General features: G+C 44.1%; 1 protein-coding gene across 2 annotated transcripts in view; it reads left to right on the forward strand.

Annotated features, from left to right (window-relative positions):
- Window positions 1-12,526, forward strand: part of TRPV4 (transient receptor potential cation channel subfamily V member 4) — a 58,107-nt gene extending 45,581 nt beyond the window's left edge. For both annotated transcript variants that reach the window (XM_074295380.1, XM_074295390.1), the window contains exons 8-16: window positions 203-361; window positions 740-832; window positions 2,647-2,720; window positions 3,615-3,780; window positions 4,817-4,883; window positions 5,543-5,859; window positions 7,641-7,768; window positions 9,910-10,031; window positions 11,350-12,526. In XM_074295380.1, the coding sequence (XP_074151481.1) occupies window positions 203-361; window positions 740-832; window positions 2,647-2,720; window positions 3,615-3,780; window positions 4,817-4,883; window positions 5,543-5,859; window positions 7,641-7,768; window positions 9,910-10,031; window positions 11,350-11,507 (1,284 nt within the window). In that variant the 3' untranslated portion in view covers window positions 11,508-12,526. The remainder of the gene's footprint in view (window positions 1-202; window positions 362-739; window positions 833-2,646; window positions 2,721-3,614; window positions 3,781-4,816; window positions 4,884-5,542; window positions 5,860-7,640; window positions 7,769-9,909; window positions 10,032-11,349) is intronic.
- Window positions 12,527-12,895: the final 369 nt, after the last annotated feature.

Consider the following 12,895-nt stretch of genomic DNA (forward strand, 5'->3'; position numbering starts at 1 on the left):
TTTTTTTCTTGTCCCAAACTAGATCTCTGGAGAACTTTAGGGAAGGGGTAAGAAAAGCAGAAAGGGCCTGCCAGGGAGGGAAGGTCCCTGTGTCTCAAGAATCCCAAGAATGCTGTAACCAGCCTGGTCCCCAGTCTGGGAAATGGGGATGGCTCAGGGTCTCAGCCTTTCCCTGATTCTCTTTCCATCCTCATCTCTCCAGAACCGCCACGAGATGCTGGCTGTGGAACCAATCAATGAGCTGCTTCGGGACAAATGGCGAAAGTTTGGAGCTGTTTCCTTCTACATCAGTGTTGTCTCTTATCTGTGTGCCATGATTATCTTTACCCTTACTGCCTACCATCAGCCCCTGGAGGGCACTGTGAGTTTAGAGGCTGCCCCAGGGTAGGGCTGGGAACTTGTTGGCCAGCCAAGTCTTGTTGGTCAACCAGTCATGTTAAAGAACCAAGTCGTACTGGCCAACCAGTTCTGTTGGTAAACCAACTAGTCCTGCCATTAATATTGGAAGAGGCCACTGTCATGTGGATTAAACCTCTGATCTTTTAAAACTAACCTCAATCCTGCCCAAAAAACCAGCTGGGGTAGCTCAAGCTGTTAAGTAGCAAGGGAAAAAGCAAAGGAGAATTGGAATCATGGAAGGAACTTCAGAAGCCATGGGAACATCGATGTTCCTAGGGAAAGCTAGAGCTGCTGGGGCAGCTGTCTGATGATAGGTCTGCCTTTCTCCTGCTCTCCCCAGCCCCCATATCCATACCGTACAACCGGGGACCACCTGCGGCTTGCCGGAGAGATCATCACCCTTTCTACTGGAGTCATATTCTTTCTCTCAAGTGTGAGTACAAAGTTCTCCCTCTTCATTCCTCTTCTCTCCTCAACTCCTCCTTTCTCCATATTTCTTCTTCTTTTATCTTCTCCCTATCTTGTTTCTTGTCCTCCCTTTATATTTTCTCTTTCACCTCCCACACTCCCTTTTCCTCTCCTTCTTTCCTTTTCTTCTTTCTCTTTCCTTCTTCCTCCCCTTCTTTTCCCCTCTCCCTTCTATCCATTTCTTTTTTCTCCTATTCTTTTCCTTCTTCTTTTCCTCATTCTTTTTCTTAGGGGGGTAAAACTGTCACATTGAAGAAGGGCCAGCTTTGTTCTGCTTGACCCAAGAGAAAAGAGCTAGGAACAATGGAAGGTGTGGAAAGTCACATCTACGCTGGATGTTGGGAAAGTTGACTACTAACAAGAATTGTATGGAAGAATTGGCAGTCTCCAGAAATATAAGACCCCTTTAGAGGTATTCTGACAAAAGCTAGATGATCTTTTGTTGGAATATTTTAGGGGAGGGACTATTTTTCAGGTATGGGTTAACCATGAAGTTCTGTCCATTATGAGATTTTGCAAAATATAATGGGTTTCCCAACTATAAGTGGTCGACCAGTTGTCCAGAATGTTGCAGAAGAAATATTCAGGTATAGCATAGACTAGATGGCCCTCACATTCTTCAAGTTCTGAAATTTTGTAATTTTCCTCTTTTCCAATTCTCCTTTTTCTTCTTCTACCTTTTCCCTATCTATTATTGAACGTGGTGTAATTGATAGAACATTGGATTTACATTCAGAAAGATCAGGCTTCTAGTCCCACCTTAAATACTCACTACGTGACTCTGGGAATCTCAACTGCTCTTAATCTCTGTGGGTTTCACTTACTTCATCTAAAAAAATGAGGAGGTTGGACTTTGTGCCCATGGAAGTTCCTTCTAAGACCCCGGCACTTAGCATAGTGCCTGACACACTCTTCTGACTCTTCATTACCCCATTTGGGCTTTTCTTGGCAGAAGTACTGAAGTGCTTTGCCATTTCCTTCTCCACATTTCACGATGAGGAGACTGGGACAAATAGGGTTAAGTGACTTACCCAAGGTCACACAGCTAGTAAGTGTTCATCACATGGTAATAAATCTTTTTTTTTATTAATTTTTATAATTATAATTTTTTGACAGTACATATGCATGAGTAATTTTTTTTAATAACATTATCCCTTGTATTCATTTTTCCAAATTTTCCCCTCCCTCACTCTACTCCCTCCCCTAGATGACCGGCAATCCCATACATTTTACATGTGTTACAGTATAACCTAGATACAATCTATGTGTGTAAATCCAATTTTCTTGTTGCACGTTAAGTATTGGATTCCGAAGATATAAGTAACCTGGGTAGATAGACAGTAGTGCTAACAGTTTACATTCACTTCCCAGTGTTGCTTCTCTGGGTGTAGTTGTTTCTGTCCATCATTGATCAACTGGAAGTGAGTTGGATCTTCTTTATGTTGAAGATTTCCACTTCCATCAGAATACATTCTTGTACAGTATCATTGTTGAAGTGTACAGTGATCTTCTGGTTCTATTCATTTCACTCAGCATCAGTTGATGTAAGTCTCTCTAAGCCTCTCTGTATTCCTCCTGCTGGTCATTTCTTACAGAGCAATAATATTCCATAACCTTCATATACCATAATTTACCCAACCATTCTCCAATGGATGGACATCATTCATCTTTCTAGCCACTACAAAAAGACCTGCCACAAACATTTTGGCACGTACAGGTCCCTTTCCACATGGTAATAAATCTTCTTATTGACTAACTGCCTTTAATTCCCTTCCACAGATCAAAGACCTCTTCATGAAGAAGTGTCCAGGGGTGAATTCCTTATTCATTGATGGTTCCTTCCAGCTGCTCTAGTAAGTTTCAGAATGGACATCCTTGGGAGTATAATGATCTCTGTTTTGCAGCATAGATGGGGAACACTGCTTAATCCAGTATTCTGGTTGGCAGAGAATCACCATATTCAATTTCCAAAGAATTAGGATAAAATATAGATAAAATACAGTATCCTCTGCTCCAGTTCAATCCAAATAATACTACTTTGTGCAGGGCATTGGGGATACCAAGACAAAAAGAAACAGAGGCCCAGAGGATGTTTTGTGTTGGATCCTGCAGGATTCTGAGACTCCTTCTGACCACCGGTTCCCCATACGGTGGTTGTATTGACTTGTTGCCTCCACCAATAGAATGTTGAACTTTTGAGGGTCTTTCTCCAGGCTCAGTGCTTTATTTACTATAGTACCACCTAGCTGCTTCCATAGGAATAGCAGCTCTTATGACTTCTGAAAAGTCAAGGATGCCTCCTATCCAGGCTCCCTCACTGCCTTCTAATTTCATGAGAAATTGGAAACTAGATTTGCATTCTGGTGAACGAGGAGGGGACATTTGGGAGTATGGCTAATTTCTTAAAGGGAAGAAAGGAGCTGTAATCAGAGTTTCACCTGAGTTAAAGCTTGATCCTCCATTGCCCAGATATCTGAGTTGGTTCCTTAGACTTGGGCAAAAGAGCTGAGTTCAAATCCCAGCTTTGAGATTGGCTAGCTCTGCGACTCTAGGCAAGTAAATTCCCCTCTCTGAGCCTCAATTTCCCCACAAGAGAAGGAGTCAGATTAGGAGATCTCCAAACCCTCTTTAGCTCTTAAGTCTGAGTGATTTATTTCCTTGGATCAGGAACATGTCCCAGGCATAGACGCACAGTGCTCTTTGTCCAGGATCTTCTTATAATCCTCTTCCCTCCAATTTCCCCCCAGCTTTATTTATTCGGTGCTGGTGATTGTCTCCGCTGCATTGTACCTGGCAGGCATTGAAGCCTACCTGGCAGTGATGGTCTTTGCCCTGGTCCTGGGTTGGATGAATGCCCTCTATTTCACTCGAGGGTTGAAACTGACAGGGACTTATAGCATCATGATCCAGAAGGTAAGCTGGAACCTAGAGTAGCCATGTGGAGGTGATAATAGCAGGTTAAAATATGAAGTAGCTTTGGGAGAGCAGGATCGTGAAAGAATATTATAAAAATAGTATCATAGAATAACGATTCAATTTAACTTGAAACAATCAAGTCAGAGACATTTATTACAGGTTACAAAGGTCTGCTATTTATTACATGAAATAGTTCACGGACTTAACTAAATACGACCAAAAGAAACATATAAGCATAGTGGTTAAGCAGCGTGCTTTTGTGGGGGAATGACTTTTAAAATCTCAGGGGAAGGATGGAGCTGGAGCAGGATCTAGGGGAGGGGTTCTCAAACTATGATGCGGCCTGCTGAGGACGTTTATGTGGCCCGCTGGGTTATGGCAAATGGGCTGAGGGGCGGAGACAGAGGGTGAGCTTTTGTTTTTACTATAGTCCGGCCTCCCACAGTCTGAGGGACAGGGAACTGGTCCCTATTTAAAAAATCTGAGGACCACTGATCTAGGGAATAAGGGGAGGAACCAGGGAGGAGTTTAGTTATCTAAAGATATGCTAATCAAGACAGTCTCAGAGATTGGAGAACTAACTTTGAGGAATGATTGAGACCTCTAGCTCCACATCTTTCTATTTTAACAAGACAGACTAGGAAAACTGACCTGATTATGATTGATTGTAAGAACTGGATGGGTTTGTTTTTAGCAAGCTAGTTGAGAGGTCACAAGCTAGTTTAGAATTCATATTGATGGGGGAGAGGGGGAGGGGGAGTGCCAAGGACATTCAATGTGGAGCTTGGAAAGCCTGGGTTTGAATCCTTCCTCAGATAATCCATCCTCCTCCTATCTATGTGGCCCTGAACACATTAGCTTGCGTGAGCCTTGGTTTCCCCAATCCTCAAGTGAGGTTGATAATAAGAACTATAGTTCTTATTATCCATCACTGGTTAACTCATCGAATGGAACAATGTAAGAGAGAGTACAATTGGGGAAGAGGGAGATGAATTTTAAGGCTTCTTTCTTTCCCTTCATATCCTGGCTCCAGATCCTGTTCAAAGACCTTTTCCGTTTCCTGCTGGTCTATCTCCTCTTCATGATTGGCTATGCTTCAGGTAAGCTCTGGGTTGCCAGCTGTGATTTGAAGGATGGGGACCACAGGGAGTCCAAGGGAATTCTTTGTGGACTGGCTCATCTGCCAGTTGGTGTGGTATAAGTGAATGGGCACTAAATTTGGAATCAGAGGATCTGTTTTCAAATTCTGGCTCTGCCTGTTTACTGTCTGTGTGACCCTGGGCAAATTATTTAACCCCTCTGTGCCTCAGTTTCCCCATCTGTAGAATGATTTTTAATCTGTAACCTGGATGTCATAGTATCATGGATTCAGAGATAAGGGACCTCAAGCCTTAATTCTTTCATTGTATTGATGGGAAACTGAAATTCAGTAACTTGGTCTAAGATCACACAGTAAATGTCTCAGTCTTCTTGATTTCAAGCCCTTTGTGCAGTAATGTTGGGACTGAATGAAATGAACTCTAAGGTCCGTTCCAGTTCTAAATCTGTGCCCTTTAAGTCAGTGCCATCCAGTTACATGATCTACCCGGTGAAATTATTCTCTTGACTGGCTCGAGAATTTTAGTTAGGAGCCCAGGGCTGAGGTCTCCCTACTTTTTCTTGAGAATTGTGGGTATTTGGGAGCTCCAGAAACCCTTGGGAACGATCCAGAAGGTCCACTGGAGCCTTAGTCACTGATTCTTGCTCATTGTTCCCTCAGCCCTGGTCTCACTGCTGAATCCGTGTCCCAGCAGTGCCGTCTGCAACAAGGAACAGTCCAACTGCACGGTCCCCAGCTACCCGTCCTGCCGGGACAGTCACACCTTCAGCACCTTCCTCCTGGACCTCTTCAAGCTGACCATAGGCATGGGGGATCTGGAGATGCTGAGCAGCGCCAAGTACCCTGTAGTCTTCATCATCCTGCTGGTCACTTATATCATCCTTACTTTTGTGTTACTGCTGAACATGTTGATTGCGCTGATGGGGGAGACAGTGGGCCAGGTGTCCAAGGAGAGCAAGCACATCTGGAAGCTCCAGGTGGGGACAACTATTGGAGCTCAAGTCTTGGGATTTGGGGGTCAGGAGATTGGGGCCTGGAGAGTCTAAAGTTCTGGGCCTGAGGAGATCTGGAACCTGGGAGTTAGGAGAAGTGGATCCTAAAAGTTTTGGGAGACAGGTTTTGGGTATCTGAGGATCTGGATCTGGGGAGTGCCTGGGACACTGCCCTGAACCCAGGAAAGGGAAGAGAGAAATATGATTTAGAAGTGGAAAAGATGTCTCTAAGGGAATGTCTCAGGGGAACCTAGGGTTCTGGAGAACTAGAACCATCTCAGCCGTTAAGGAGTTTTTAAGAGCTTTCTCATTCTGTGGTCTTTGTTCTAAAGAGTCTACAATTCTCATTTTCTATTCTGTTTTAAGGAGTCTTCAGCTCTCTCACTCTCTGGTCTATATTCTAAGAAATCTAAAACTCTCTCATTCTCTGTTCTGTTCTAAAGCATCTTCATCTCTCTCATTTTCTGGTCTATAGTCTAAGTCTTCTAGATTTCCCATTCTATGGTTTATGTTATAAGAAGTTTTCATTGTTTTCATTCTCTGGTCCATATTCTAGCTTTCCCATTTTATGGTTTATGTTCTAAGAAATATTCAGTGTTTTCATTCTCTGGTCTTTGTTCTAAGGAGTTTTTAGCTCTCCCATTCTCTGGTCTATAGTCTAAGTCTTTTAGCTTTTCCATTCTATGGTTTATGTTCTAAGGAGTCTTCAGCTGTCTTCAGCTGTCTCATTTTAAGGAGTCTTTAACTTTCCCATTCTCTGGTCAATGTTCCTTAGAACATTTCAGCTCTCCCATTCTCTGGTTTATGTTCTAAGTCTTCTAGCTCTCCCGTTCTCTGGTCTATGTTCTATGGAAAGATCTTCCTCAGCTAGAAGCACTGTGGAAGGTGGAAGTGTGGATTATCATAGCTGTCATATCTTTTGCTCCCAGGCAACCATCCTTCCCTTAATATTCTCTGCAAGTATCCTCTTCTAAACTGATCAGGTGGCCCAGTGTATTTAGGTGTTTCTCCTGTTAGGTAGGAACCCCTAACTCTCAACAAAACCCAATTCTACCCTATGAATTCTAATGACTTCCATCCTGATGCTGTGGAAAGAGGCCTCTTATTTGAAGGCAGAAGACCTCACTAGGGGTGAGTCATTTTTCTCTGGGCTTCATTTTCTAGTTTGTAAATCAAGAGATTTGGACCAAATAGTCTCCAAGGCCTTTTTCAATTCCAATATCCTATCCTAAGTTCTGAAGGCTTTTCTAGATCTGACTTATGTTCTAGGATCCCTTTCAGTTCTAACATTCAGTATCTGTTTCTAGGCCATCTACTATTCTGTATTCTTGAGTCTCTTTAAGCTCTAACGTTCTAAGCTCTTTATCATAAAGTTCCCTCCAGCTCTTGCATTCTACATTCTATGTCCTAAGGTTCTTTCCAGATGTATATTTCTATGTTCTAAGAGCTTCACTGTTCTGTTTTCTGAGGCTCCTTCTAGCTCTGACATTCTGATTCTGTGTAATAAAGGTCTTCTGAGGTCCCCATTCTCTTGGTTAAAGGCTTGTATAGCCATAAATCTTACGGTTCTTGTTCATTGGGACCTTGTCTGTGTGTGGCTGTCTTATGGGACCTCACTTTCATTTCTTTCTGGCCTTGATTTGTTTTTTCCAAGTAGAGCTGATGGGTGGAGGGCTGGTTTAACTAAGCATATTAAAGCCAGGACAATAAGGATGCTTCCATTCAATAATGACCTGATGGTTCCTTTTGTTTCTCCTCCTTCAAAGTGGGCCACCACCATCTTGGACATTGAGCGTTCTTTCCCGGTGTTTGTGAGGAAGGCCTTCCGCTCTGGGGAGATGGTCACTGTGGGCAAGAGCTCGGATGGTACACCAGACCGGAGGTGGTGTTTTAGGTAACTGTTCTACTCCTCTGCTGCCAGGGCAGCCTAGAGGGAGACTGGGAAAATCTGCATTGCACATCCGTGGGCCGAGTCACCATGATGCTCTGCGTGATGCTTTCTACCCATTTCTGCTTTCTATTGGAGAGAAGAGTGAGCTTGCTCTCCTCCCTGCCTCTCTGTCCCCAAGGATCGACCTTCCCTACAGTATCAAAAGTTTTGAAGTCTACATAACTAATGGAGTCCTTTCTCGTCTCCAAAAAAGGTCTGGAGATTCATAAATTTGTCCCTTGAATTGATCCCATGATAAACTGCGCCCCTCAAGTAATTTTCTCCGAATCAGTCAATGAATGTTTGTTAAGTGCTTACTATGCACCTGGACAGCCAGTTGTCTTTGAGCCCTTTCTCTTATTCTTCCAGAACATGCATACAGCTGGTACTTACTACATGCTTACTGAATTGTTGGATCTGTTGACTGACGTAGGGAGGCTTATATTATCTTGAGGATTGAGGGGATTTTTTGGTTCAGTTGAATTGTGTATCATTCTTCAGGCACTCCTTGGGGTTTTCTTAGCAGAGATACTGGTGGAGTTTGCCTTTGCCTTCTCTGGCTCATTTTATAAATGAGGAAACTGAGGCAAACAGGGTGAAATGACTTGTCTGAGGTCACGAAGTAACTGTCTGTGTCTGAGGCTAGATTTGAACTCAAGACTTCCTGAGCTGCATGCTCAATCCACTATGGCGCCACCTAGCTGCCCAACCTGATCATTAGTGTAGTTTATTACAAATTACAACAATGTGTCAGTTATGTTTGACCATGTATGCTCCACTTTGTACCTGTAGTCCACCACTTCTTAGCTGGGATTAGGGAACCTAGAAGAGATATTGTGCTTAGGGAAAGAATTGTAGATTTGTAGCTGAGTGGAAGTGTGGCTAGTGGGAAGATGGGCATGGATTCACTTCCCTGTGTGGGCAAGTCACCAACTCGCTGGCTTCAGATTCCTTGTTTGTGAAATGAGGAAAATAGACTTCCAAATCCTTCCAGCTCTAAAAGAACCAGGTCTTGGGGCAGCTAGGTGGTGCAGTGGATAGAGCACAGATAGCCTTGAAGTCAGGAGGATTTGAGTTCAAATGTGATCTCAGCTGTGTGACTCTAGGCAAGTCACTTAACCCAAATTGTCTCAGCAAAAAAAAAAAAAAAAAAAAAAAGAGCCAGCCTTGCCTTTTATTCCCTGAGAATGGGAGCTTTGAAAGCTCTTCAATATGGCCCCTTTCTACCAATCCCTCTCTATCTTTTTAGTCTTCTCATACCTTACTTCTTTCCACATACCCTCGTGGGATCCTTAGATACAATTTCTTAAAGATGACATTCCATTTCTCAGCTCCAGGTGTTTTCCTTGGCTGTGCCCCATCCCAGGAGCACCCTCTCTCCTTGTCTCTGCCTCCAAGTCTCACCTGAGAGAAGCCTTTCCTCCTCAGTTGTATTACCCCCTCAATGTCCTAGGCCTATTCCTAAATTTGCTACCACATGGATCTGGTTTCCATATAGTTGTTTATATGTGGTCTCTCCCATTCCATTGAGACCTTCTTCAATCAATTAATAAACAATCAATAAACCTTTATTATTGGGGGCAAGTTGGTGGTGCAGTGGATAGAATGTCCACCTGGAGTCAGAAAGGCCTGGATTCAAATACAGCTGTGTAACTGTTGGCAAGTCATTTCACGTTTGCCTTAGTTTCTTTCTCTGTAAAATGAACCCTAAATTCGTGCCCCACCTTCCCTCCCATTGTGAAGATAAAATGAGATATTCTTTGCAAAGAGCTTTACTCACCTTGAAATGCTGTTTAATAGTGATGATATCAGACAAATCTTGACAATTCAAGTGGGACAAATACACAAGGATGTCAGAAAGTCCCTTTATTTAAGAGAAGAGATTACAGGCAAGATGAAAAGGTAAAATCAGGAGCGGTAAATTAGGAACAGATTCGGGAGAGCGATAGACTCAGGAGACTTTCAGAATTCACTTCAATAGGGTCTTGGGAGAATTATCTATATTGGATATTGGTCCCAGGGAGGAACCAAGTGGCTTTTGGATGGACATGGAGGGTGGGGAGACAAGCAGACACCCACTCTTTCATTCTGTTTTGTCCTCCTAGGGTTGATGAAGTGAACTGGTCTCACTGGAACCAAAATCTGGGAATTATTAATGAGGATCCAGGCAAGAACGAGACTTATCAGTACTATGGCTTTTCGCACACCGTGGGCCGCCTCCGACGAGGTGAGGAGAAGGGAATCAGGAGGAGAAGGAGGGGAGACGAGGGTGGGGAGGGAAAGAAGAGGCGGGGGGCTTCTTCTGCTTAAGTGTCCTGCCTCTGCAATTCTGGTCTTTCCTTTCCCACTGACTAGGGGTCAGATCCAGGGTTCTTAACCTGGGGTGCACAGACCTTCACCTGAGTAGTTCACGGATAGATTTCAGGTGTTTCATTCTCATTTCATCACCTCCAGTTTCCATTTCCTTTATCCTAGCTCCCCATCCCCATCCTACCCATGTGATCCCCCTTACCAATCATCCCTACTGCCCCAATCCCCATATCACCACCAGCATCACCAACATTATCAACATCATAAACTGATAATAAATATTAATACTAATAAATACTACTAATAAATATATATTATTATTGAGTACCTACTTCCATCCAAGTTGGATAGGAAGAAATTTACAGCATTATTTTCCCTGACTAAATTATCTGTATTCTGTTTTATACATTTATATTTTTATACATTTAAAAACATGATGCTGAGAAGAGGGCATGTAAGCTTCATCAGCTTTGGCAAAAGGAATCTAGGAAAAAAATGGGGGGAACACCCAGGATAAAGGATCACCAAGATCTATCATTCTTACTTCTCAGCTCTCTTCCAGCCCTGACATCCCCTGTTCTCAGCTCCCTTTCAGCCCTGACATCCCCTGTTCTCAGCTCCCTTTCAGCCCTGACATCCCCTGTTCTAAGGCCCCTCTCAGGCCTAACATTCTATGTTTTTTAAAATCTATTTAATAGTTTTTATTTGCCAGATATATGCACAGGTAATTTTACAACATTGACAATTGACAAACCTTTTGTTCTAATTTTTCCCCTCCTTGCCCCACCAGATGGCAGGTTGACCAATATGTTAAATATGTTAAAGTATAAATTAAATACAATATATGTATACATAACATTCTATGTTTTAACCTTCTCAGTTCTAAGCCTTGACATTATGTTCTAAGGTACCATCCAGCTCTAATATTCTAAGTCATATGCTCTAGGGGCCTTTCTAGCTGTCCTAACCTTCTAAGCTTTAAGATCCCTCTAACTCTGATATTCCAAGTTCAAGGTTCTTACATTCTATGCTCTTAAACTTACATTCAGTGTCCTTCCACCTCTAACATTCGGTAGTCTCGGAGTCAATGACTTTGCCTCCCTCTGGCATCTGGTCTAGCTTTCTGCCCCCTTCTTCCCTGGTCCCCCAAGGGCAGATCCCTTCATTTTCCTTTTTGGAGAGATCTGTTCTTCCCATTCCAGTGAACCCTGTCTCTGTGCGTGTTCCTCCTTCAGATCGCTGGTCCACGGTGGTACCCCGAGTTGTTGAGCTGAACAAGAATGCCCACTCGGAGGATGTGGTGGTGCCATTGGACCATCTGGGCACTTCTGCTGCCCCTGTTCAGAGACAGAGCTACCCTCATAACTGGAGGACAGAAGATGCCCCGCTCTAATGGGGTCTAGGAGCCTCGGGGAGAGCCCGGCCAGGAACTCAAGCACCCGCCATGGCCGATTGGCATGGAAAGGACAGAGGGCTTCTGACCTGCTGACTCCTGCCTGGCCCTAGCTCTTCCCTGGATAGCCTTCCTCTTGGCACCCTCTTTGTGCTGGCCCAGGGTTCACCAGCATTTCCAAAGGAAGCTTCCATGAGGCGCTTCTTAGTTTCCTAGCCCTGACTCCAGAGAGGTCTGGACAAAGAGAGATCCTGCAATGCTGTGCATTGGAGGGCACTGAAAGTGCCGAGTGGTATCTCTGGCCGAGCTGTGTGGAAGGTCAGACCATGGTACGGTGGAGAGAGCCGGAGCTAAAGAATCTGGGGTTACCTCCTGGCTCTGGTACTTTCAAGTGACATTGGCCAAATCACTTCCCATTCTCAGGTTAAGAGTGGGCTGGATGACCGTGCAGCTGTAAACCCTCTGAGCCCATGACCCTTTCTTGTTCACTTATGAACCCTGACCCGTATTCACATTAAGCACAGCGGGGAAGTTCAGGCAAGGAAAAGAAGGCAAACGGTTTTCAGCAGAGGTCCCAGCCCCTTTGGCCCTGGAAGAGCCCATCCTCAGCCTCCTCTCACTCCCATGGAGTTCTACTGGTCAGTATGGTGTGGCCAATGGAGAAAGGGAACTCTGTCCCCCAGTCAGATACAGGGAGGCACTTTCCACCCCTGCTGTGGCCTTGGTCAGACTCTCATCCTATTTATTTGTTCTTTTCTAGCTCAGGAAGGAAATTTGTGACTAGAAGGCAAAGAACTGTGGCCTCCATGGAGGTCTTGCCAGCTCCAGAGCCCAGCCTGGTCCTACTTTTACCAATCCCACGTCCCAATGTCCACTTGCCAACATGGTACGGACACAGCCAATGGCTTTGCTTAAGGGCCAGGGAACTTCAGGGGGCAAGGACTGTGTCCTCTGTACATTCTGGTTGGTGAATGGACAATGTGAGCAGGTACTCAATAAATATTAGTTTATGTTGTTGTGATGGTGGTTGTGATGGTGGTGATACAGGGGTTGGGGTTATAGTAGTAGGGATGATTGATAGGGATGATTGATTCATGTGGATGGAATGGGGATGGAGAGCTAGGAAATGGAAACTGGAGGGGATGGAATGGGGATGGGAACTGAGGTGAAAGGCAGAAGATGAGATAAGGTGATGGGGATGAAGATGATAACTGTGATAATGAAACAGATGGAAAAATGATGGGAGTGGTCTTGAGTTGAGAACTGAGATAATGGGATTGAAAATGGGATGATGGATAGTGGAAATGGGGATTATAACTGGAATAATTATAATGGTGATGGGGATAAGAATAGGAGTGAAGTGGGAGTGAGAACTGGGACATGATGTT

Source organism: Sminthopsis crassicaudata, chromosome 1 (assembly GCF_048593235.1).
Source record: "Sminthopsis crassicaudata isolate SCR6 chromosome 1, ASM4859323v1, whole genome shotgun sequence".
Taxonomy (NCBI): domain Eukaryota; kingdom Metazoa; phylum Chordata; class Mammalia; order Dasyuromorphia; family Dasyuridae; genus Sminthopsis; species Sminthopsis crassicaudata.